General features: G+C 45.2%; 1 protein-coding gene across 3 annotated transcripts in view; it reads right to left on the bottom strand.

Moving 5' to 3' along the window:
- The window catches only part of SRC (SRC proto-oncogene, non-receptor tyrosine kinase), a 59,530-nt gene extending 33,041 nt beyond the window's left edge, over window positions 1-26,489 (bottom strand). For 2 of the 3 annotated variants that reach the window (XM_056845647.1, XM_056845648.1), the window contains exons 1-3: window positions 26,412-26,489; window positions 9,499-9,744; window positions 9,061-9,160 (exon numbers count right to left, since the gene is read on the bottom strand). In XM_056845647.1, coding sequence (XP_056701625.1) covers window positions 9,061-9,160; window positions 9,499-9,736 — 338 coding nt within the window. In that variant the 5' untranslated portion in view covers window positions 9,737-9,744; window positions 26,412-26,489. Of the gene's footprint in view, window positions 1-4,829; window positions 4,893-9,060; window positions 9,161-9,498; window positions 9,745-26,411 lie in introns of those variants that run through there. The other variant, XM_056845649.1, reaches the window with a different exon arrangement.
- Window positions 26,490-27,292: the final 803 nt, after the last annotated feature.

Below are 27,292 nucleotides of genomic sequence, written 5' to 3'. Positions count from 1 at the left end.
CACACAGGTCTCCTCTCCTTCATTCTATCCTCTCAACAACTCTGTGAGGTAGGTTAGGTTAAGAGTAAGTAAATGGTTAATGGTTAAGAGCAGCGGACTCTCACCTGGAGAACCAGGTTCGATTCCCCACTCCTCCACACTAGGGCTGCTAGGTGACCTGGGGCCAGTTGCAGTTCTCTCAGAACTCTCTCCGCCCCCACAGAGGCAGGCAATGGCAAACCATCTCTGAATGTCTCTTGCCTTACAACCCTACGGGGTTGCCATAAGTCAGCTGTGACTTGATGGCACACACACACACACAATTTACAGTCAATATTCTGTGTCCATACAGATTCATAGCCAATACAAGTTTTCAGTTTCTACCAGGAATTCAGGCTGTGTCTTTCTCCATATTACCTTAAAGGCACACTTTTGGAATTCTGCTGCTGAGTCAGCCCCACCCAGCAATGAGGTATCCATTTTTCCCCAGGACCAGCCTCCTTTGGAAGAGCGTTGCCAGGCAGAAGCCCATGCATCTCAGCCATTCAACAGGTCATGGTTCATCACCGCCACAAGATGATTGTGAGAACTCGGCTCCGAGGGCGAAGAGATATTGGATACCACAGAATATGTAGCTTGAAACTCATCTAGCTTCCCTGCTACATGCATCGTTATAATTTCTTTAAAACACCTTTATTTTCTCAGGGAGATCATTTTGTTCTTGTTATTTATATGCAACAGCTGTGACATTGCAAATATTCCTCATACTCCAAGCTTAACTACATTTTAAAAATACACAGTTGCTTTAGGTGGGTGGGAGGGAGCTGCTGCCCCCACTGCGAGCCAGCAGCCCCCTCCTCATACAAGGTTGGGGGGCGCAAGCCAGGCAGGAGCCACAGCAAACCTCCTCTTTCCCTCCCCCCTGAGGTGGGGCTGGGGCCCTTTTCCAGGGTAATTTTGGCCTTCCCGCGTGCCCCTGGTAATACTTCACCTTCTATAGTGTAAGGTTCTGGACAACACGCTTGCCTAAGAGGAGTTCCACATAAATGAGTTGACCCTAGGGTTGCCAGCTCTGGGTTGGGAAATACCTGGAGGTTTTTGGAGCAGAGCCTGAGGAGGGTTGTTGTTGTTCCCCTCCTTGGGGAGGGGGAGGACTTCAATGTCATAGAGTCCAATTGCCAAAGCGGCCATTTTCTTCAGGGGAAGTGATCTCTATCGCCTGGAGATCAGTTGTAATAGCAGGCGATCTCCAGCTAGTACCTGGAGGCTGGCAACCCTAGTTGCCATAAAGGGATTCCCAAGAAAAATGCACAACTGCAGAAAGGGTACCTGGTGAACTCTGGAGTCAGCTATAGGATGTTAAGCATGTGCTCCTCATTTGCACGCACAAAGCATACTTCCTCAGCACTCTTGTCCATTTCCCTTATTAGCATGCACACACACATTTGGAATACACCTCTCCCTCCTCCCTGTGAATATTTACTTCATTTGTACCCCACCCTTCTCTCCAATGGGGACCCAAAGCAGCCTACATCCTCCTCCTCATCTCCACTTTATCTTCACAACAACCCTACAAGATAGCCTAGGCTCAGAGTGCGCGACTGGCCCAAAGTCACCCAGCAATCTTCCAGGGTACAGCATGCATTCACACCTGGCTCTCTCAAAACCTTGTCTGACACTGCTCTGGCTTCAACTTTTCCTAGCATTCTTGTCTTTTCCAGTGACTCTTGTCTCCTCATAATGTTACCAAAGTACAATAGCCTCAGTTTAGTCCATTTTAGCTTCTAAGGACAGCTCAGGCTTGATGACACTTTATCACTGTATCATTTGATGACATATATCACTATATTATTATATAGTGATGTGTGTGTGTGTGTTAAGTGCCGTCAAGTCGCTTCCGACTCATGGCAACCCTATGAATCAACGTCCTCCAAAATGTCCTATCTTTGACAGCCTTGCTCAGGTCTTGCAAATTGAGGGCTGTGGCTTCCTTTATTGAGTCAATCCATCTCTTGTTGGGTCTTCCTCTTTCCCTGCTGTCCTCAACTTTTCCTAGCATGACTCTTTTCTAGTGACTCTTGCCTTCTCATAATGTGACCAAAATACGATAGCCTCAGTTTAGTCATTTTAGCTTCTAGGGTCAGTTCAGGTTTGATTTGATCTACAGTTCAGGTTTGATTTGATAGTGATATACTAACTACCAATAATTCCTTTTAAAAGATTACAAAAAGCCTGGTGATGATAGAGGTGCAGGGGGGAGAAGAGCAGGTGGGAGGGGGATCCCACAAAGTAAACCTCTGTACAGAAGTGCCACTGCCTCTGCATTCACAACACCAATGAAAGCATAACAGGGAATTGTTCCTGTGTTGAAGAACCCTCAACTCAACTGACTAGAACCATAACTATACCAATCGCATTCCCTGTGCAGTGCAGAGATTGTGTGTTATGCAGCTGGGTCTGCCAAAGGAACTTCAACAGCAGCTGTGCAAAGGGCGGGCAGGGAAAACAGACTTAACCCTTTATTGTCTGCATCACTTCATGGCACAGGCAGATGAACGACAGGCTGGGACTGCAACCCTGGGCTTGCCCAAGCTGCTTACAGCCCACTAAACGCAATTTAAGCAGCCCAGTTTCGTGCAGGATTGTAGCACTGGAGAAGGAAGTCATGAATGGGTGGGAAGACCAGGGAGGGGTGGAATTACACAGAGAGTAGAATAAGCTTACATTTATAGTGCTTTTCATGCCCAAAGCTGTTGCTGCCTGTGCCTGCTGAACCCACTTAGCGTATGTTTTCGCTACCCAATTTATATCACCAGATTCTAGCAGGCTTCAACCCACCATTATTGCATTGTGCTCCAAGTCAGATGGATGTTGGTTCTACATTTTTCAATAACGGGTGGGAAGACTTCATGCCAAGAAGAATGATGTAGGTCCTACAGTTGCAGCATACCAGACAGCCTGATTAATGCTATCACCTAAACGGCACCATGGTGAATTTAATGGCTATTACGTAGCACAGTTTTAAACAGGACCGTGCTCTTCTAAAGCCATTGATTTAGACAGCCAGTGTGGTGCAGTGGTCAGAATGCCAGACTAGGTTCTGGGAGACCTGGGTTCAAATCCCCGTTCTGCCTTGGAAGTTTGCTGGGTGATCCTGGGCAAGTCACATACTCTCAGCCTTACCTGCCTCACAGGGTTGTTGTGAGGCTTAAACTGAGGAGAGGGACATGATGCAAGCTGCTTTGGGTTCCCTTTGGGGAAGAAGGCGTGGTTTATTAACAATAACAATAATTTGTCAATGGACTTAGAAGGGCATAAGTGTGCTGAGTGTTGCACCGTGAGTTTATTCAATACACTGTAATGCCCTTTTCTCTCTCGTACAGTGCACATGAAAGTTGAGCCACACACCCTGCAAAATCACAAGGATGGTGTTCTTCCAAGACTGCAACCTCTTCAGATGGCAAAGCAGAATTGCCTTTTTAATTATCCCCCTCCAAGCAAACAAACAGATACCATGTGCACTTGCAAGGAAGACAACCCTGAACGTTAGATGACTCCCCTAAAAAGTTTTGCACGTAAAAATGTTTTTATCACTGGAACTTAACTGGAACTAGTTACAAGAGTGTTAGACAACCTACTCTTTTTGATGGCATACCTGGGGCAGGGGGGGACGGGGATTAGTCTTGCATGTGAGTAAATACAGTAGATTCCAGCCTAGCTCTCTACTTAAAACACAGAAGGAGGTTTTTTTTAGTATGGTTTTCCCCACCACTAGCTCTAAGAAATGGTGCAGTCCCCCAAAAGACACTGCTATATATTTTGTTACATATGAAGATCAGAAGAGTGGAATTCAAATGAAGAAGGACAGAAGTATGACCTCTTTAGGGACAAAATCCCCTACTGCTTATGGTAAATGCAAGTAGACTGTTCTCCCCTATGGGGGTACCTGTTTCCATCACAGATGAGCCAGCTACTATACTTGAGGAAGAAGAGTCAAGAACTCCTCTTGGGTATCCCCTACATCAAGGGTCTCCAACCCTTTTGAGCCAGTGGGCACCTCTGAAATTGTGACACAATGTGGTGGGGGCACAGCCATGAAATGGCTGCTGCAGGAGAAGGAGCCAACCAGATGGCTGCCATGGCTTACCATCAGTCACACAGTGAGGATCCTTGTCTTGTGGTGGCAGCTGCTGCCAAAGGAATGTTTTTTAAAAATCTGCTCAGCCAATCAAATATCCAATAGCCAATCAGAAGACTTTATGGACAAAAGCCTCACTTGGCCCCTTCTACTTTCCAAAAGTGCTTGGCAGGTGCCACAAAATCTACCACTGCATTTATGTATTTAGTTATATGTTCTGTACTTTTCTCCCTAATGGGACCCAAAGCAGCTTAGGACATCATTCTCCTCTCCTCCATTTAAACCTCACAACAACCGTGTAAGGTATGTTAATTTGAGAGAGAGGGAGAGAGAGAGAGAGAATGGCTCATGGTCACCCAGCTATCTACCATGGTAGCATGGGGATTTGAACCTAGGTTTCCCAGATCCCAGGCCAACACTCTAACTACTATACAATACTGCCTCTCATCTCCCCAGCAAACCAGAAATGCACATTTTAAATCCATTTGCCGCAATACTTTTGGAACATGCCATCTGCTAGAATACAAAGTAAGAATGCTCCGAACCAAAGAGTTACACTTATACATAAGGTCAGCCGGCATCAAAAGGATTTCAGGTTAATCTGTAACATTATATTACCCCCCTCACCATCCTTAGTCGGCAGTTTAGGCATCAGAGATCAGAACGTTTTTTAAGGGTTTTTCCCAATATTAATCAAATAGAAGATACACACCTGACATCCACCTTTCTCCTAAATGAAAGCATGAGGAGGCAAGATATGAGAGAAAGAGAGAGAGAAAAAGAGACAGGGCTTAGATTAAAAGAAATGCAGGCTGAAGATGCTATTCAAAAGCGAAAGGAAGTATGCATGCCTAAGGACTGACAGTCCTAAAACCGTGGTTTTCAAACTATGTTCCTGGGAAACTACGAGTTCTTCCAAGGCTTATTTGGGACATGTCTTGAGGCAGCCGATACAGATGGAACAGCAGGTCTGGCTAACGCTCTGCGTGAACTAACAGTGCACCACTAAAGCATGTGCCACAATGCGCTGGCACTCCCTGACAGATGAGCCAATGTATTAAAAAGGGCCTCTGGAAGAGTAAGTACCATTTGGAAAAGACTGTCCCAAGATCTTGCCTTTCCTCTGCCTGTATCCTAGCGACAGGAGGAGGGGCAGAGTCAGGTTTTTCCACTGAGGAGGAAAAGAATGACATTCTGGCTTCCAAGTGACAAGTGTTTCTTGGAACTCACAGTCTGTATCAGTTGGAGAAGGCAGAAATTCAATTCTGCTCACCCCAGGAGACTGGTCCCTCATCCAAATCTCTCTAATCGAAGGGATGAGCCCGCATGCCAGAAAGCCTTACAGTTTTAAGATTAAACCCATCTTAGTTGTGCACCACTAACCCTCTTTAAATTGGAAATCCCCTTTGCAAGCCAGGCAGGTCCAGCTTTCCGTCCCTAACAAGTGCATCTAGGGGAAACCACAAGCAGGGCACGATAGGGATATCCATTCCCTCCTCCTACCGATATGTTGTTTTGTCTGGTAAGAGATAAACTGCATGTTCAAAGGACGGAAGAGAGATTAAAAGGAAGCAATAAATCCTTTAGCCAATCCGCTGCCTATCCTGAAGACTTTATCGTGCTGGAGGTGGCAGGCTAGGAGGGGAAGGATACCAGTAGCCAATGATGCGCCAAAATAGCTTACAGGGCAAATGCAGTGTTGGGAGAGGACAGCAAGTGACTGAAAAACATGCTTGCTAGAAGGAGGGTGCAACATCTGTTACGAAGAATCCACATCCATCTGCCTAGTCATATGGCAATAATATCAGTAATTGTTTACCGAGGGTTTTCTTTAATGTGCTAAGTGCTCTACAATCTTCAGCCTATCGTCTATGACCCCCAGGAAGTATCATCCTATTTCCCCCCTATCTCTGAAACAGGGACGCAGCAAACCTTCCATTCTTTATAGGACTGTTCTCGTTCTCAAAAAAGGCCGTTGAGAATTAAATGCTCCCAGGCAAAAATTGCTGTGGGTAAAAATATCACATCGGAACAGGTCATCCATGTAAGCTGCTCGTTCAGTGTCCTAGGGTGTAGAGAATAGATAGCTGAATGGCTGGGATTTATAGAGTCCAACCGCACAGCAGATGATCTATCCCCATCAAGACGTTTTTGCCCTTCCATGTGTGGGAATAACTCTAGGAAGCATCTCATAGATGCGCCTTCTTCTGCTGCAGTGGGGGTGTTTCAGTCCAGAATGAATAGTCCACATTAGTCATAGAAAGAATTTGGGGGAAATGTTTTCATTTGAAGCTATAAATGGGATGTTAGCTGAGAAACCTGACTTGGCTATTTTAGACCTTGAAAATTCTCATAATAGTTCTACTTCCACCCAAACCAGACTTTGCATTGTCACTATCTGTTATCCGACTGTATCCGCATGATTTCCTGGGCATCCAGACTCATCTCCCCCGGCTAGTAGATAGTCAGGAAGAAAGTATTGTGTGGGGTTGAATCATTTTCCAAATGCCAAATGAGTTTGTTCTCCATCATGCCTGGGTTTTACCCCTTAAAGACCATTTGCTGGCAATAACTATTTATATTTTCTTAAGCTTCCCTCTTATTGCCATCTTTTCTCCCTGGCCCGTTTTAATGCATTACCAATTGCTGATCTTTTCAGTCAAAGGATTTGACCATGGTCAAAGGATTTGTTCATGCGGTATTGAGGTGCCTGAAACCCTAACACACTTTTTCTTCTCATGCAAATTTGATGGCAGTTTAAGAGCTCCTCTGATTACTCCCCTCCTTGTTACCTTTCCCAACCACTTGGAGGACTATCATTTACTTAATCTCCTGTATGGAAATGAAAATTACATTTCTCTGGCTATTGCCAAATATATCTGGGTTGCACTAAAAATCCGAGCTACTGCTATTAATTCAAGGCTTAGTTAAATATGCAGCAACTCTGTTGCTGTTTTAATTTTAGCCCACTATTTTAAATCATGTATTTCAAATTTACCTCTTCATAAAGCGTTGTATGGTTTTTTCCCCTCATGTATTTCAACCATGGCTATATTATTTTGTCTAAAAGCCTATGCGCTACGTAAAAGAAAAAAGGTAAAGGTCTCCTGTGCAAGCATGGGGTCATTCCTGACCCATGGGGTGATGTCACATCCCGACGTTAACTAGGCAGACTTCGTTTATGGGGTGGTTTGCCAGTGCCTTCCCCAGTCGTCTTCCCTTTACCCCCAACAATTTTAGTACTCATTTGACCGACCTCGGAAGGATGGAAGGCTGAGTCAACCTTGAGCCGGTTACCTCAAACCAACTTCTGTTGGGCTCAAACTCCGGTCGTGAGCTCACGACTGGAGTTTGATCCCAACAGAAGTTGGTTTGAGGTAACCGGCTCAAGGTTGACTCAGCCTTCCATCCTTCCGAGGTCGGTCAAATGAGTACACAAATTGCTGGGGGTAAAGGGAAGACGACTGGGGAAGGCACTGGCAAACCACCCCATAAACAAAGTCTGCCTAGTTAACGTCGGGATGTGACATCACCCCATGGGTCAGGACTCTGCGCCACGGGGCTCCTATGTGATACATAGACTTTCTTAAATAAATGGAATGGGATAATTTTCCAGGTGTTTAAACATTGACATGGAACAGACTAGGAAGTTATCCTGGCCCCAAGACAAGGCAAACGGAATAACAACTGCGCTGCTGCCAGACGCTGCTTCAGGCCCCACTCCGTTTAGACCCCATCAGCAGCGAAAACAAGGGGCACCATCTCACCCACTGACTCTGGCAGCAGTACGGGAGGAGGAAACTGGGGAGCTAACACCAATCGCTGTCACTGCTGAAGGGTCTGAGCAACTCCTGCAGCACTGGGGGAGCTCCTCAGGCTCAGCTCCCGGCTGCCAGTGACGCTCAAGGGCAGCAGCACACCAAGAACTTTCCCCGTTGAGTTAAAGGGCCAGCCTGCTCTCCTGCACTGACACTAAATTGTGGGACTCCCTGACCCAGGATGTCGTGACGGCTGCCAACTTGGAAGGCTTTAAGAGGGGAGTGTGCCTGCTCATGGAGGAGAGGGCTATTCATGGCTACTGGTCAAAATGGCTACTAGTCATGATGCATACCTATTCTCTCCAGGATCAGAGGGAGCATGCCTATTATACTGGGTCCTGTGAAACACAGGCAGGATGGTGCTGCTGCAGTTGTCTTGTTTGTGGGCTTCGTAGAGGCACCTGGTTGTCCAGTGTGTGAACAGACTGCTGGACTAGATGGGCCTTGGTCTGATCCAGCATAGCCTTTCTTATGTTCTTATGGCAAAAGCACAAGGCTTGACTCACAGGCCCTCCCAGCCAGTGGTGAGCAAAGAAGTGAAACACAGCAAAAGGCGCACCGAACATCATGTCAGCATGTCACAAAACTTGTTTAACTGAAGTCGACTGGAGGGAGGAAATGCAAGAAGCACAGCGGCGTGGGGCGGCCATGCCCCGCAGTGTAGTTGGGGCCTTAGTAGGGAAGGCTGCTAGGTGGAAATGCCTGCTGAAGAAGGATTCTATTACCTGTCATGGGCAGCTCTGCAAACACAGAGGGGAAGGAAGGATTGAGTGCAAGCTTATATGTACTGTACGATTTTTTCCCAGAGCTGCTAGATTACTTGAAAGGCAAAAGAAGCCACTTTAAGCCAAAAACTGCTCCTTGGAGGCTATGACCCAATGGAATATAGGGCATCCCAACATACACTGAGTTCGTAAGACAACCTCTACCTTCTAAGCCAGAACTGCGGCTGGTTTGCTTAAAGAGACCCAACAGCAGCCCAAAAGGATCTGAGTAAACAGCAGTGTGATGCTTTTCTACCTGCCTGAGCATGAATGTGAACAGCTGTGGCATGCAACCCAAGGAAAGGTTTGCTAAAATGTTTCATGTATCCTTCACGCCAACTCCTGGGCCAAAGGTACTTACGTGTTATTGAGGATCTGGAGGCGTTCCCCTTTCTTGAATGAAAGATCTGACTCTGTCCGGGACTCATAATCATAGAGGGCCACAAATGTGGTGACTCCACCTGCAAAAGAAACAAATTCAGGCGAGTTTAGTGGTCACATTATCCTTATTGGAAGCCAATATTGTACCTTAATGGAAGCATGCACCCAGGAAATGTATGCATTTAGTCATGGGCTGCACCCTAATGGTTATGGTGCTCCTTTGATTGTGACATGTGCTGATAAATGTTGCACGGTGGAACATTTAGCCTGGTGGAAAAGCTTAGATCTCACTTGCTGGTTCTGAGAACTCTCTCACCCTCCCATCCCCTCTGTAGGTTTATGTACAAAGGAATAGGTCTCAACTATGTGAAAGATACCAGGATTAAAAAGTTCTGCTCAAGACTGGAGTCATACTGACCAGCTAGGGCCCCACAGCGCTGAGGAGAGGTGACCATACTAGATGTATTCAAGCCCCCAAAGAGCTTTGTTTCTGGAGTGGTGCTGCCATGTAAACGGATGGGAGTTCGGTGGCCATCCGGGACAGTGGTCTTGATGGGAGTCTGTGATCCAGAACAGCCCCCATGGATATTCTCTGTGGATTCCAGGCTGCGTCTCCCCTGACCGGAGTCTTTGGGTTTGCTCTTACTGCTCCCCATGATTCGAGCTGCAGGAGAAGAAAGTCACAAATAGGGTTAAGCTCAAGTCTCCTGCCCACTAAGAAATAAACTCATCAGCCAGTTTCTGGAGGGGACAAAATGCTCTCTTATGTCGGTACAGGTCTGCCAGATCAAAACATACACATGAACACAGATGCAGCTGCCTTCTACCATTGGTCTATCAAGGTCAGTAATGTCTACTCTGATTGGCAGCAGGTCTCCAATCAAGATCTTTCCCATTACTTAAGCCTTTAAACTAGAGAGGCCAGAGATTGAATCTGGCACCTTCCGCATGCGGTGCAGAGCCAGTGTGGTACAGCGGTTAAGAGTGTTGGAGTAGTATTTGGAAGGCCCAGGTTCGAATCTCTGCTCATGGCATGGAAGCTTGCTGGGTGACCTTGGGCCAGTCTCATTCCCTCAGCCTAACCTACCTCACAGGGTTGTTGTGAGGATAAAATGGAGGAGAGGAGCATGATGTAAGCTGCTTTGGGTCCCCACTGGGGAGAAAGGTGGGGTATAAACTAACTAACTAACTGCATATCAGTGGCTCTAACACTGAGCCATGACCACTCCCCTGAGCGGAACATGAATAAAGGTTAAGCAGATACTTTTGAAGGGCAAAGCTCATTCTAAGGATCACGGTTTCAGAGCCACCAAAAGTCACAAGGCCAGCCAGTAAGATTCAGAGCTGGTCAAAGAAAATGTCGTTACCCACTTTTGTATCTGTCTTTTTTGATCTCAAACATTAGCCATCTTACAACACCCTGAGCTGCTTGGAGGAAGAAGAGGATAACCTAGCATGACCAGCCAGTGCTGGGAAGCAATTCCACAAAGGACCTGCTCACACTTTACCGCAAATGCACAGACATCCTGCATGTATGTGCGCACATATGTCAGAAACAGCCAACCTATGTTCACTGTGCAATTGACACCAGGGATCAGTACCTGGATAAATGCGGGTTTTGTATCACACATTCAACTTGACAGGCGGCAAATATAACATGAGAATTACTCAACACATGTGGTGTTTTTTTTAAAAATCAAGTGTACATGGACTGTATGTGCATTCATTGTAACTTGTGAACAGGACTGTGCAGGCAACCTGTTCACATACTGCCTCGCTGTGCGGGGAGGGAGAGTGGGCTTACCCTACCTCTTGCCTCTGCTGAGTTGTCTGTATGGTTTGATCATGTGGAGGAAATGTGTGTGTACACCCCCTCCCCACGATCAGCGATGCTACTTTCTGAACACTGCTAATTATGAGGAGGGAGTGTGCCCATGGGCAGTTCCTGCACATGCCCACATCAAGCAGACTTGGTGATCTCATGGGGGCAGGGTGGTGTTGGAGACGGCATGTTTGTGTGTCTTCTCCCTCGCTCCCTGGATGGTGATTCAGTGAATCATAGAAACACAGACTTGGAAGGGACCTCCTCGGTTATCTAGTCCAACCCCCTGCACAACGCAGGAAATTCTACCTCCCCTCCACACACCCCAGTGACCCCTGCTCTGTGACCAGAAGATGGCAAAAAGAAAAAAACCCTCCAGGATCCCTGGCCAGTCTAGACTGGAGGAAAATTGCTTCTTGAATGGATGAGATCACCAAGTCTGCTTGTCAGCACAGGGCTTCTGTTGCAACCAAATAACAACATATTTTGGACACTAACAGTTTCATTGTAGTGTATGTTTTCTTGGACTGGAGTTCATATGGTCAGATGCATGAACCTTTATCAGTTGACCAAACACTCTTATCTTGCTTTGGTGTATCTTGCTCTGCACAGAAATGTAACAAGCCCTCTGCCAAGCTTTGCCTTTCACAGCCTTTTGGCCCCAATGTTTGCAAAACATTTCTTTCTGTGTGCTCACTCATTGTCACACGGAGGGTAACTTTATGCATCTGGTGAAATAATGAGCAAATTACAACACCATATGCCGTAATAAACTGAGTCTTTAAGGAGCCACAGAACTGTAGCGTTTGCTGTAGGGTTGCCCACTCTTAGTTGGGAAACTGCTGCAGATTTGGGGGTGGAGTCTTGGGAGGGCTGGATTTCGGGGGGGAGACGCCTGGGTGGTGCATAATGCCTAGGGTTGCAAGGTTAGGAAATACTTGGAGATTTTGGGGGCGGAGCCTGAGGAGGGCAGAGTTTGGAGAGGGGAAGGACTTCAATGCCATAGAGTCCAATTTCCAAAGCGGCCATTTTCTCCAGGTGAACTGATCTCCAGTTGATGCAGATCAGTAGCAACAGTAGGAGATCTCCAGCCACCACCTGGAGGTTGGCAACCCTAATAATGCCATACAACTCACCCTCCAGAGTAGCCATTTTATCCAAGAAGACTGATCTTGGAGATCTCCAGGCCCTACCTGGAGGTTGGCAACCCTAACCCACCCCTTGGCTCCATAATCGCTAATAATCATCCATCAAGAGGGAGAAAAATCCACTCCTCGTCACTTTGGTCTTTAACTCGCTTGACTGAGAGCGTAACAGGAAGGGAGCTGCTCCTCTTGAGTGTGTGCCTTTGGAGAAGACATCTCCTGCTTTGCGCAAGAGATGTGAAAACTAGATACAGATTCATCGACCGCTCACGGGCACATGTGGTAAAGCTCACTTCTCTTATGTGGCAAATGGCGCCAGTTCACTTCCCCACACGGTTTCAGTTTTCCCCATTAGCTGACCACCGTGTGACAAACTTATCCATACGCAAGTAACATGTGCTAGTTATAAAAGATTTCTACTTTTTAAAAAAAAGCAAAACAAAAATGGGCAACGCCAGCTGGACTCCTAAACTGTCAAATGAACAGCTGTTATAATTTATTATCATTATTTACGGTTTGCTGTATTATTCTTTACTGTTATTATTATTTACTGTTTATTATATACTGCCTTTATTATTTATTCTAACTTTTCGACCTCACAGCCATCCGATCAGCAGGCTGTAGCAGCAACTAGAAGAATGTCGCTGTTGAGACGCAACCAAGTCATGACGACCCCACCTACCAGGCATTCCAGTCAAGAGACAAGCAGAGGGGTTTTTTGCCATTGCCTCCCCCCCCCCCCCGCTACAGCAACCCTGGTCTTCCTTGGTGGTCTCCCATCCAAGTACTAACTGTGGCTGACCCTGCTTAACTTCCAAGCGCTGACAAACATGAGCTAAGCTGAGCTATTCAGGGTGCTCATTGGCAATTAACCACATCTCAAATACAATCATCTCAATAGGACTCTCCAGCCCAGCAAATCAATTCCACGGCAGCCAAGAAATATTAGAAACAGCAGCTGCTTGTCAACTAAATGCTTTTTAGTTATTTCATTAGGCGATTTTTCTTAGACGTTATTTGAAAGAATCCCAATTTACTTTTCAACACAACAACATGCCCAAAGTGAGGGACACCATCATTAGATGATAACACGCGAAACGGTTTACTGAGAGCTGAAACCACAAAACGTAATCACTAAAGGCTACTCCACAGATGACAAAGTATTTGGATCTTTAAACCCTCCTTTAAAATAAGGTCATTAATCCTGTGAATCACAGCAGGAAGCTGGTTCCATAATCCGAGAACTACGATGGATAATATCCACTCAGAAAGGGCCGCCAATTGGGCACGTGATGGAACCACCACCAGACTGTTCACAGCTAATTTCAATAAGCAGGGAGGAAGTACGAGAGAAGGCAGCATGTGCTTTGTATGTAGAAGGTCCCTGTTTCCATTCCTGACATTTTCAGTTAAACTATTTCAGACAACAGGGGCTGGGAAAGAAAGACCTTTATCTCTCTGAGACCCAGGAGAGCTGCTGCCCATCACAGTAACCACCCCTAAGAGTTAGCTGGACCAATGGCCTGAGTCAATTTAAAGCAGCTTATTACATTCAAGGCGCTTTTTCAGATATCCGGGGACGAGGCTGTAAAAGGCTTTCAAGGTAAGCACCAGTACCCTGAATTTAGCCTGGAAATCTATTGGAGCTTTCAAAGTACTAGTGTTCTGTACAATCCGTGCAATTAAAGCACAAATCAATCTGACAACTGCATTCCAGACCCAAACAGTCTTCAAGGACAGCCCCACACAGAGCACATTTCAGTAGTCTAAATGGAAAATTAGTACAGCATGTACCACAGTGGTCAGATAGGGGAAGGGGTGTGTGGCTCAGTGGCAGATCATCTGTTTTGCATGCAGAAGACCCAAGGCTCAGTACTTGGCATCCCAAATTCAAAAGGGAACAGATGATGTGAAGACCACCACCCAAGTCACTGGAAAGCCACAGCCAGTCAGAGTAGACAGATCAGATTTTGACAGACCAGTGCTCTAAGTATAAAGCAGCTACATGTACTTTCTGTTCCAGGAAGGACTATAGCTGGTCATGTCACCAACTGATCAGCCAAAGCTGATAAAATGTAGTTTTGGCCACACTCTCATCCTGGCTATTCAGAAGAAGGCCTGAACTCCAGAACAGTATAAGAACTATAGGCCATAGAGACTTCCTCCACCAGCCCTACACACCACGAACAATTTCATCTTTTCTAGAGTGAGTTTGAATGTATTCACTCTTTCCATCTTTTATGGAGTGAGTTTCCATCTTTTCTAGATTGAGTTTGAATGTATTCACTCTTAACCAAAGTAATGGATGTCAAACAGGCATTCAGGGACAAAACTTTCTCACCTGGTCCAGATAAACAGGTGAAATAGCATACTGATAACAATGTCCTCCTGAGAATTTCCCTCCGAAGTTTCATATAAAATACTGGAAAAGTATAGCTCCCAGGGAACACATGAATACATGAAGCTGCCTTATACTGAATCAGACCCTTGGTCCATCAAAGTCAGTATTGTCTAATCAGACTGGCAGTGGCTCTCCTGGGTCTCAGGCAGAGGTCTTTCACACCACCTCCTTGCCTAGTCCCTTTAACTGGAGATGCCAGGGACTGAACCTGGGACCTTCTGCATGCCAATCAGATGCTCTACCACTGAGCCACATCACAAGTGAGCTATCTAGAGAAGAAATTATCATCCAGAGAGGCAATCACCATCCAAAACAGTAGTAATATTAAATATTACCAGCATATGGAATATATTCTTGAGAATCTCTTATTTTAACGGGGGAATGGAAAGGGGAGGCAAGAAAGAGAGAGGTGAGACAGCTTTCATGAGCACACTGTATTCTTTTTTTAAACTGTGACTGATTATTCTGCTTAGCTGAGGAACTCAGAGGTCAGGGAGATAGTTAAAAGAACAATGAACCCAGCTAGACAGAGAGAACTGTTCTGTCTGGGGGAATTTTTCAGACAAGGAGGAACTGAACGTGAGGCCCTGATGCTTCACTGCTCACACAGTAGTCAGGCCCACTGGGACGGAGCTTCCTGAATGACATGACTACATGTCAGCACAATTGAAATTGTCACAGCAAGCTTCAAGAGGATTAGACAACTTCTGTGAGTGAAGCCAACAGCAGACGGAGACAGCCATTGTCACACTTCAAGGAACTAAGTTGATCGCTGCCTGGTGTTATGGCGCCTTGGCAAACCTTTGATTGTAGGGTTTGAGCACCTTGAGACTGATCATCATTTTCTTTTATGCTCCCCCTTTGGAAAAGAGGGGGGAGGCTTCAATACACCCACGCTCTCTCAGAGGACAAGATCATCCTTACTTGGTGTCTGACAGGACTTAGCGGCTAAAGATAAGATGAGTGCAGATCCACACATTGCTGGATATTGTGCTATAGTCGTGCCATCGCAACCATTTGCAACTGGAGAAGGGGCTGTGGCTCAGTTGGTAGGGCATCTGCTTGACAGGCAGAAGGTCCCAGGTTCAATCCCGGGCATCTCTAGTTAAAGGGACCAGGCAAGTAGGTGACATGAAAGACCCCTGCCTGAGACCCTGGAGAGCCGCTGCCAGTCTGAGTAGATAATACTGACTTTGATGGACCAAAGGTCTGATTCCGTATAAGGCAGCTTCATGCATTCAATTAGATTTCCCTCTTCCACTACTAGATTTGCCAGCTCCGGGTTGGGAGATTTTGGGGGTGGAGTCTGAGGAGGGCGGGGTTTGGAGAGGGGAAGGACTTCAATACCATAGAGTCCAACTGCCAAAGCGGCCATTTTCTCCAGGGGAACTGATCTCTGTCGGCTGGAGATCAGTTGTAATAGTGGGAGATCTCCAGCCACCACCTGGAGGTTAATAAAAAAATGGCCTCTAACTCCCCCCTAAAAAAAGGGAAAGTGGAAGAACTGCATATTGATTACTCACAAAAAGAGGACAGGAGTGGTTGGTCTCACACAGTCATTCGAGACAACTGACACACAAGCAGGCAGAGACTGATCCAGGGATGCAAAGAGTTTTGGATCAGGATATTTCTGAGTTTAGATTCTATGCAAATGACAGAGTTTGGCAATCCATGCAGCAATCTATACAGGTGTGGATTGGCCATTAAGGCTGCAAAGAAAAGTGTCAGGAGAGGGGCGATTCCCTGGGGGCTGCCCCCCACGCTTGGGCCATTCTGACCCCAAACAAGGCAAGCAGCTGCTGCTGTGACAAGCAAGTCTGCTTTTCTTCCTTTCCCCCCTTCCATGGGTGGGGGGCTTTCCAGGGCTGATTGGCCTCCAAGCCGGGTTGTCAGGTCCCTCTTTGCCACCGGCAGGAGGTTTTGGGGGTGGAGCCTGAGGACGGTGGGATTTGGGGAAGGGAGGGACGTCAATGCCATAGAGTTCAATTGCCAAATTTGTAATAGCAGGAGATCTCCAGCTAGTGCCTGGGAGTTGGCAACCCTACCTCCCAGTCTGCCCCTGCATCTATATATTCCCGTTGATATATGTATTTGTGTTTGAATGTGTACTAACTTGGAGTGGCTCATTCTCAGACACGCCATCCAGTATCTCAGTGTTCTCGGTGCTTTCCGAGAGCTTCCATAGCTATTGTATCTATTCCATTGCATGCAGCTTGAAGAAGCTCTTTGGGGGGGGGGGGTAATACAAGGAGAAAGGGTTAAGTTTTCCACTCCACATCACAGTTTCAGAGGCTGCATTGTGCAACGAAAGAAAACCATTCACCTCAAAAAAGGAACCAAAGAACATATGTCATATGTTATTTGCCCTTAGCGCTTCTTGAGGTTCCACAGCTGAAGCCCCCACTCTTACCTTTAACACCACAAGATTTCTTCGGAGCTTCCTCAGCAACTAGATCCTTCTTACGTCACTTCCCTGTCTCTTCTGCATTATCACAAAACCTACTCTCCTACTTTTATCTGGGTTCCTCACCCACAGTAGCTTTCCTTCAGCTTCTTTGCTCTGGATTCCCAAGTTCCTCAGCTTCTGTATAGCTTGATCTTTTCAGCGCCAACGCCCTGGTGTGTCCCCCCCACCCAAGGTTTTAAGTCCGAACCAAACTGACAACTCCGTCTGCCCTCACAGAAACTAGCCTGCAAACTATTTAGCTTCCTGGGCAAGTCAACACTCCACGCCGCTGCTCCAGCTCAGCCAACTGGTGCAAGAGTCTTCATAGCAACCAGTAGAACATAATTTCTGCATCCTGTTTTCTGCTTTTACTATTAAAACAATTTTAGCCTGCCTTCCCACATAACCCAGGCCTCCAAAGTGTTTTTACAAGGGTTCCATATAGATGAAACACAGCGAGAGAGATGTAAATGCCCCACGGCAGAGCAGCTGTCACCCAGCCCTACCTTCTGAAACTGCCCTGTGAAGTAAGAATGGAACCACCAGAGCGTGGAACCCCCAATTCCTATCCTAAGGAAGAGGGCCAGGAAAATGCCACAATTAATTCTGTGTGCCTACTGTATGCTCTTTTATATAGACTCTGTGTTGTAACTACACTACAACTCTTCTGATGAAAACTGGGAAAAGAAGATTTAATGTTAGCGACCACTCTTTTAAAAGACCTGTATCATTTTAGCATCACCACCAGAGCAATCAGGGATTTCTGACATTTACAAAAGTCACAAATCCCATTCAGCTCCTTGTCTAATATGAAGACTGATCAATTCTCTTATTCTGGCACATTTTTAAAAAAATCTGTTTTAAAGCATATCCCCTAATTTTCCACTTTGCTGAGATTTTCTGAACAGCACATTTGACAATTAAGTTAAAATGTTTAACAGCCAAGTTGCAAAGTATTATACATTGCAAAACTACTCTTCTGCAAACCTGAATAATAAATATGTGCTGTAAGACCTGAGCTGCTAGAGCAAAGCAGAATGCTTTGCAAGACCTCAGCTGTTTTTTGAGTTATGGTAAACTTTACTAAACATGAGCTGCTATCTAGGTCAGATTTACAGTCTTGCTGGTCTAGAATTTATTCTACAGTTATAAAGAGATCTACTGTTGTGTTTTGAATTATAAAGTATTTTTGTACATTAATATATAGTTAAAAATATGATCTGAAGGACAGCACATTTTAAAACTTTGTTCTTGAGATTCTTGGCTTTACTTTCGGGTAGTAGAGATGAGTATGAGAAGGGGCTTCAAGGTCAGAGGAAGGAACTTAAATCTCCTTCCATTGGATTTTCAAAACCTGACAAGTATGAACATATGGTCCATTTAGTTCCATAATCACTATGTCTGGGAGATCAGCCGTTTTGGATACATGCCCATGCGGAGGTCAGGATTACGCCTGACTTAGCATTTTGTATTACGCTTATTTCACAGAGTTATAGCCAAGTGTTAGTCAAGTGTGCTCTTCTTGGGCGAGCAGGGATGCAGAATCAAACTTCACTAATCAAAACCCAAACTGAACACATGTGTACCATGGTAGTTATACCAAATAAAAACTTTAAAAAATTAACAGCAGTTGGTAATATTAGATGTCAAACAGAAATGTTCAGGAAGGGATTTTTTTTAATAAAGAGATTAGAACTGTAGTATAACTGAACAGCTCAGGAGGTCAATTTTATTAGTGAATAGGATTATTGTCTATTGCAAAGCTTATGCTATGTATCACCTTGCTTGTATTGCACTATCTTCTACTTTTATAAACCGCTTTCTGCATTATGGGATGTCATGCCTTAGACAGTTTGGTGTTTGCACTATTTTCTAATTCTGTATTCCTAGTCTTATTGCATTGTTTATTGGGTGTTTTATGCTACCTGATATAATTGTTTCTCATCTTTTGTAATTCACCTTGAATTTCATCAAGAAAGGTAGGCTATAAATGAAAAGGGTTGCCAACTCCAGGCTGGGAAGTTCCTGGAGATTTGGGGGTGAGGTTGAGGGAGGGAAGAGTTTGGATAGGGGAGGGTCTAATGCCATAGATTCCACCCTCTGAAGTTGCCATTTCCTTCAGGGGAACTGAGCTCTACTGTCTGGAGATCATTTGTAATTCCAGGAGATCTCCACACCCCACCGGGAGGTTGGCAACCATAAGAAATAAAGTGAAATGAATAAATAACATTTGCATGTACCCATTTCCCCCCGTGTCTGGCTGTCTAGCGTACCATTCTAAAAGGTTAAAGTGTTTTGGAGGGAGGAAGGGATAGGTGAGAACAACCCAGCAACTATATGACAGGGTCACTTACCAATCAGCAGTGTCACACAGCTATCTCGCACCTGAGTGGATTGTGCTAACAGGCTGGTCTTCCCAAAGTACTTTCACCCATCTCTGGCTTGTAGGGAGTATTTTGCTTTGATTCTATATAAGCACAACAGCTCCTGTTTTGCTGGGCTTGGTTTTTTTGCCATCAAGTCACATCTGGCTTACGGTGAGCTCTGCTGGGGTTTTCAAGGCAAGAGACCTTCAGAGGTGATTTGCCTTTGCCTGCCTCCATGTCATGACCCTGGTATTCCTTGGAGGTCTCCCATCCAAATACTTGCCAGGGCCAACCCTGCTTGACTTCTGAGATCTGACAAGATCAAGCTAGTCTGGGCTATTCAGAGGAAGGGCTCCTGTTGTTTGCTTACCATTGTATTTTCTCCCTTGTCCTTATGCTCAGGGTCAACATTTCCTTGCACACGGTGGTGGTATATAAGCTTGGCAGTGCTGCGCATGGGGGTGGTGGGTAGAAAGCCAAGCACCCACGCTCACACACACCCAGCAATAAGCAGCATCTGTCACACTGTGTAGATACATGACTCAAGAGATCAGAGATGAGAAAGGATGCAAGATCCCTCCTTGTCTTTAATGTCCTTTACAAACACCTACACAAAATAGTTTTCGTACGTAAAGAAAATGGGGGAAGGGCAAGCTTTTGGCAGCCCATTATACCAGTGAAGCCAGCTGGGTGACCTTGGGCTACTCACAGTTCTCTCTGAACTCTCTCAGCCCCACCTGTCTCACGGGGAGAGGAAGGGAAGGAGATTGTAAGCCGGTTTGATTCTCCTTAAAAGGTAGAGAAAGTTGGCATATAAAAAACAACCCTTCTCTTTCTCCTTCTCCCCCCTCTCCTCCGCCTCCTTCTAATTGCCTCTAAAAACGGGGACCCTTTCTGCTGTCTATCTGAAATTTGCCAGGAAGGACCCTGTGGGAAATATAATCACAGAGGTGCATAGCAACTGGTGTGCATGTGTGTGTGTGTACTGAAGCCTGTTCACTACCATAAAGAATAAAGAAAACAAAACACCAGTAATAGTTATAAAAATAACAATTTTGACAGCTAAAGCAAAATCAACAACTTTTTTTTTTTTTTGGCACACATCCCTACCAAAAAGGCCTTGCTTGGCCTTTTCCTCACACATGTTCTCAGGGCTCTGGGTACAGAAAAATAGAACGCATGAGCAAAAAAGGAAGCGCTTTAGGGCACCGAAGAGTACAGGCACATTTAGCAGCTTCACTGTGGAACAAAATGGGATAATCACGATGCGGAGTCCAAAACTGAGCCAAGGGCCAGCTGGTGAGGGAAGAGAGGTAAAGGGAGAAGGCTAGGACCTTGCTTGCACAATTGCTATTAAGAAGGTAAATCAGGCCACAGTTATGCCAGCTTCAGTAATGTGAACTGACTTTTATTACTCTCTATGTGGGCAGCCGTTGAAAAATATCCGGAGACCGCGATCAGTTCAAAATGTTATGGGGGAAATCCTAATGGGATCTCGTTGTGGTTTGAAGGCTAAGTGAATATTGACTGTATGGAGCTGATGATTGCACGCTATGTTTTATTATGATCTAGGGTCTAGATAAATTAATGCTATAATTTTGTCCTCTTAAACAAGGGCATTTGTGGAATCCAATTCTTGCTGAGGTTGCCGCCTCATATCATAATATAATTTTGCTTGGCTGCTGAGAGGGGGCAGCAGATTGCTCTTTCTCAGTAGTTGGGACAGGTAATGGGATTGGTCCTGGCACTCCTTTACACCATGTGGACGAAGCCAAGACCAATCCCCCAACTGCCATCCTTGTCAGCTGCTGAAGGGATGCAACGCTCTGCTCTTTTTTCTTTTCTTTTTTTTGGCAAGTCCCAACAACCAGGGCTCCATGCACTTTCTCGTTGAGTGAAATGTGAACCGGATGTCAGTTTCTCTGCAGAATAATGAACTCCTCCCTATGGAGATAATCACCACCTTACTACTGTTTGTGCCAACGCTGAATCTTTTATATGGACCCCAAGGCTACATTGTCAGTGGCAAGATTTGTTTCAATGCTTATATCCCTCCAACACTAGATATATGCTGCTCAAGATCAATTGATCAAGGAGCTTCCAAGGGTGAAAAAGGGGGAAAAAAAGGAATCTTTTATATGATCGGTGAATCAAGAGCCCCTATTCTTGTTAGCAATTGCTCACACATTGAAAAAGATTCCAGACAACAAATCAAAGGCTGCTTCTAGACCAGGGGAGAAATTTGGGGGTAGGGACAGGGTCACATTATTCCTTCTGGCACACTGGCCTGATGCCAACCAACCCACTTCATTTTTCTCCTGCTGGCCTGTGAAGCGGAGGCAGGAATGGGGTGTGTGTGGGGGGAAGAGCAATGCTAGGACCTGCTTCCCATTTAGGGCTGTCAACCTCTAGGTTAGGCCTGGAGATCTCCTGCTCCAGACAACAGAGATTAGTTCCCCTGGAGAAAATGGCTGCTTTGGCGAGTGGACTCTATGGCATTATAACCGGTTGAGATCCCTCCCCTCCCAGGCTCCACTCCCAAAATCTCCAGATATTTCCCCACCCAGAGCTGGAAATCCTACCTTCATTCCAGACAAGTGTGTGGAAATGTGCCTTTGACATGGCGGAGGCAGCACTGGAGTGGGTGAAAGTGGCATTCCCACCATCCATTCCCATGTTGTCTGCTGCTGCCTCCACCATCTGCTCCTCCCCTATTCCTCTGTTGCGCCAGGGCAAAAGCATAGACACTAAGGCAATTGCGCCAGGCCCTGTACAGCTGGAACCCCGGCCCCGTTTCCCCACCAAACCCCACTGTAAATAGGGTTTCCAAAGGTGGGTTGGGGGACACCTGATTTGGGGGTTAGAGCCTGAGGAAGGCAGGGTGGTGTAGTGGTTAAGAGCGGTGGTTTGGAGTGTTGGACTCTAACCTGTAGAACCGGGTTTGATTCCCCACTCCTCCACATGAGCGGTGGAAGCTAATCTGGTGAACTGGATTTGTTTCCACACTCCTACACACGAAGCCAGCTGGGTGACCTTGGGCTAGTCACAACTCTCTCAGCCCCACCTTCCTCACATGGTGTCTGTTGTGGGGAGGGAAGGTGATCGTAAGCTGGTTTGATTCTTCCTTAAGTGGTAGAGAAAGTCGGTATATATATTAACCAACTCTTCTTCAGGGTTTGGGGAAGGGGGGGATAATGCCATAGAATCCACGTTCCAAAGCGGCCATTTTCTCCTGGTGAATTGATGTCAGTTGTAATCCCAGATCTCCAGCCACGACCTGGAAGTTGTCAGTCCTAGCTTTACACTCTTCCACACTGTAAAGACAACTTCCCTGAATGACAGCATTCCATGAGAGAGCTGTAACCGTTGGACTCTACTTGCTGTAGGGATGGCTTTAATGGCACAGGCCATCTCCACAGCTGTTTAGGCAGCTGGTCTTGAACGATGCAGCGCTTGGCTTGCACACTTCCTGCTCCCTCTTCCCCATCTCTTGTGTTCTGCACTTTCCGTTCTCCATACATTGCGAAGCACGTGTTAGAAAACCAAACCTATTAGATTGACTGGAACCGTCTGCAAAAAAAAAACCCTTCTATTTGTTTAAATGTGCTTGCAATTGATTTCACACCTGGTTTGTCTGTGAGGAGGCTCAACATGAATATTTGACAGGATAGGATAAGGATTTTCTCCGCAGCGCAACCCCGCCCCGCCTGCCACACACACGCACACACCTCTGTGCCAAGGTGAAATGGAGTGCAATCAAACGCCGGCAGCATTTTCAACTGCGTCTTTCCAACTGATTAGACAGAACATCAGACGGCAAGTCTTCCCGCAACTGGATTAGAAACGCAGGCAAGTCCAGACTGGCTGAGGCTTGAGGGAAGACAACTGTATAGGGACGGGACTTTTCTGAGGCGATTTGCAACTTCTCTCCTTTCTGCCCCATGAACCACAGAACTGGAAGCAGGCCCGTGGCTAGCCTTCCGAGGTGAGGCTGCCACTTTTCTAGGAGAAGCTTTTAATAGGAAAGCTATCACTGATTTCCCCATAAGCAGTTAACAGAAATTTCTATAATTCTGTTACCAGGTCAAAGAATCTGTGTATTTTAATTGGCTAGGAGCTGGTAGCAACAGAAGCATATAAGCTCGATAAAACAGTTTTTCCAAAACTTTTACCTATTTATTAAAAAAAAACCTCTTTAAACAAGAAATATGTTCCTTAAATTGTGACTCATACCTTTAGGCACATTAAACGTTATGACTAAGCATAGAAGTTCAGACCTTCCCAGCATTTTTGAAGAGAGCAATAGTAGGCATGTGTACTCCCCAATTCAGATCAAGACCAGGGGAGGCAGAGGGGAATTTAACTTCACTTCTCTCATGCAGTTTCACTGGTTGACGAGCAGAAAGGTAGAGTTGTTCAACAATGGGATCAGCTACCTAGGGAGGTGGTGTGCTCCCCCTCACTGGCAGTCTTTAAGCAACAGCAGGACATACACTTGTCGAGGATGCTCTAGGCTAATCCTGCATTGAGCAGGGGGTTGAACCAGATGGCCTGTATGGCCCCTTCCGACTCTATGATTCTAGATAATGATTGCTCCCATTTTGCAGGTACAGAACAAAGGCTGCTGGGCCAAAGGGTTGCCTCAGGATTCTAAGCTGGAAAACTTAGTCTTAGGGATAAAGACCAAAAAAAAAGGGGGGGGGAATCCTGATGGAACTCAACCAAAATGCTGATTACAAACCAAAGAGGTTGAGCTGAAAAATGCTAAAATTACAAATATATAAATTTTAATAAGGTGCACATATAGATTAAAAACTTAAAACTCCTAGTAAAGAGTAGTAATGGGCAGTAAGAAATATTTTGACCTAATACACTGCTTGATGTATCCACATCCTTAAGAGCCCGGCATACAACAGAAGGTGAGACAGTGAAGTCAGGTTTTAACATATAAGTAAAGAAATTTACAGGGAGCTTCACTGTACCAGAAAGGCTTTTAGATATTTCTTACTGCCCATTATGATGTGTGTGTTAAGTGCCGTCAAGTCGCTTCCGACTCATAGCGACCCTATGAATGAAAGTCCTCCAAAATGTCCTATCTTTCACAGCCTTGCTCAGATCTTGCAAATTGAAGGCTGTGGCTTCCTTTCTTGAGTCAATCCATCTCTTGTTGGGTCTTCCTCTTTTCCTGTTGCCCTCAACTTTTCCTAGCATGACTGTCTTTTCCAGTGACTCTTGTCGTCTCATGACGTGACCAAAATATGATAGCCTCAGTTTAGTCATTTTAGCTTCTAGGGTCAGTTCAGGCTTGATTTGATCTATAACCCACTGATTTGTTTTTTTGGGTGTCCATGGTATCCGTAACACTCTCCTCCAACACCACATTTCAAAGGAATCTATTTTCTTCCTATCAGCTTTCTTCACTGTCCATATATAGTAATAGGGAATATGATGGCATGAATTAATCTAGTCTTGGTGGCCAGTGACACTTCCTTACACTTCAAAATATTTTCTTGCTCCTTCAGAGCTGCCCTTCCCAGTCTCAATCGCCTTCTGATTTCTTGGCTGCAGTCTCCCTTTTGGTTGATGGTGGAGCCAAGGAATAGAAAGTCTTGAACAATTTCAATTTCCTCATTGTCAACCTTAAAGTTGTGTAATTCTCCTGTAGTCATTACTTTTGTTTTCTTGATGTTCAGCTGTAGTTCTGCTTTGGCACTTTCTCTTTTAACTTTTTTTTTTAAGTTAAAAAAGTTTTTTTAAACAAAGTTAAAAGAGAAAGTGCCCATTATGATATGATTGCATTATTAGGATGTGTGATACGTCACAATTTTATACTGACCATTGAGGAAGGCCTTTCCAGGCCAAAACGCATCTGGTCCTTTTTGGATCTCATATTGATTGTACATCGCAGATTGTACATCGCAGTTGTACATGTTTGTATATATTGAATGTGTTAGTTTTTGTCTTTAGTAGGAGTTTTATACTTTTAATCTATATGTGCACCTTATTAAAATTTATATATTGTAATTTTAGCATTTTTCAGCTCAACTCTTTGGTTTGTAATTAGTCTTAGGGATGCCAGCCTCCAGGTGAGACCTGGGGATCTCCTGGAATTACAACTCATCTCCAGACTACAGAGATCAGTTCTCCTGGAGAAAATTGATGCTTTGGATGGTGGACTCTATGGCGTTGTACCCCACTTAGGTCCCTGTTCTCCCCAGGTTCCTCCCCCAAATCTCTAGGAGTTTCCCAACCTGGAGCTGGCAACACCTCCGCCAGAGGCCAAGGGGGAAGTGACAACCCTACCTGGTCTTCCGTATGCAAGCTCAACACTCTATCTACTAAACTGCACTGGTTTTGTGAGGCATGCAAGACAGTCCAAGTCTTATATTGTGATATACATCACACTCTTATACCTCTTCCATTATTTGAAATGTTTAAATCAGGCAGTTCTGTGGTGTCCCTTTTTTCTTAGAGATCCAAATATCAGTGGAGAGAGACTTCGGCATTTTACTAAGGTCCTGAACCTTCATAACCAATGATATACGACTCAAGAGTTCACATATTTCCACAACAAAAGTGGATGCAAACACTCCAGGCCACTTTTTTTGGCTTTGCATTTCTTATATCCACCCCGCTCCCTTGATTGCACACTTGAGTACACCTTCAGGTGGCTGGAAAGTTCCACCTCAACAAATATAATGTACCTAGACTGGTTTGTTAAAAGGAAGCAGATAAAGTGAAAAACAACAACAATCACTTTATGTTGACTTTGGAGGTCACCCAGAAGCTACAAAAAGAATACGTGTATGTGTCTTCACATCCTCTTTTAACTGCATCTGTGTAATTTCTGAAGCAGGGCAAACCTCAGTCCTGAAACAGGTCCTCAATCCATAAATGCTAGCTAGATGGTTTCCAGTTCTCCTTAAACAAGAGGACTGATTCATAAGTGACCCGTTTTGCAGGCATCCAGACTTATACATGCTACCAACCCAACGCACAACCACTACCATTTGGAGTTTCAACGAGCAGCGTGTTAAGAGACTTGCAAATTGCTGTTTAAAAACCACTGTCATCACACTGTGAGGAAAGTCTCCTAGGTTCTGGGCATTTTGAACCGGCTGACTGAATTCAGAGAGGAAGAGATTACTCACTTAGTTGTGTCAGGAGACAACCTTTCTATGGCAGACAGAGTGGCGGAAAATCAGCCCAGCGCAGCTCTTTGAGAATCTAAGAGAGAGAAATTTAAAAAGCAAATTCAGAATCCTCATAATCAAAGGCAGATAACAGGACTTACAATTACAGCATGATCCTAAGCACATAAACACTAACGCCTTGACTTGATAGGCCAACACTTATCTTCAGAAGTCACCTTAATTTCAATGCATTTGTCTTTAATGTGCCATTGTTATTTTGGATGCAGCAGACTAACTCAGCTACCCCCTTTGGTATTTGTCCTTGAGGTCAAGAAGATAATCATATTTTTAAAGAGTCACTGTCCCAAGAGTCAATTTCACCTGTGCTTAATGTGCAAGTTGAACATACAGTAAAGGAAACATGCATTGTTGCTCTGGATGAACAGAGCATGCACAGCCTTCAAAAAAGGGCTTAGAAACAAATTAAGGAAAGACGCTTTCTGAGAAATGGATACTGCATTATCTGCTGTCAAATAGATCGGTCAATTGCATGAGAGATGTGGCAACTTTTCTCTTTATAGCGTCAAGGAAAAACTAAATTTAATCTCCCCTTTTTAAAGTGTGAAGTGGCTGATGGATAGCCAGTGGCTGTTAAATCTAGGGAGAGGGAGGAAATTAAGGAAAGGGTTCATGAAATGGCATTAGTTCTTTCATGAATTAAATCTGGATCACACTCATCCTGTAAGGAGCTCAGAGGATCACACATGAGTTTCTGCTCATTTCTTCACAACAGCCTGGTGAAAGGAGGTATATGACTGGCCAAAGACCATCCAAGGAGCTCTGTGTCTCAGAAAGGATTTGATCTCAAATCAGTATCCCCGAGCCAAATCCAACACTGT

This window comes from Euleptes europaea, chromosome 2, assembly GCF_029931775.1.
Source record: "Euleptes europaea isolate rEulEur1 chromosome 2, rEulEur1.hap1, whole genome shotgun sequence".
NCBI classification, from domain to species: Eukaryota; Metazoa; Chordata; class Lepidosauria; order Squamata; family Sphaerodactylidae; genus Euleptes; species Euleptes europaea.
This window is presented reverse-complemented; position numbering and strand designations above follow the sequence as displayed.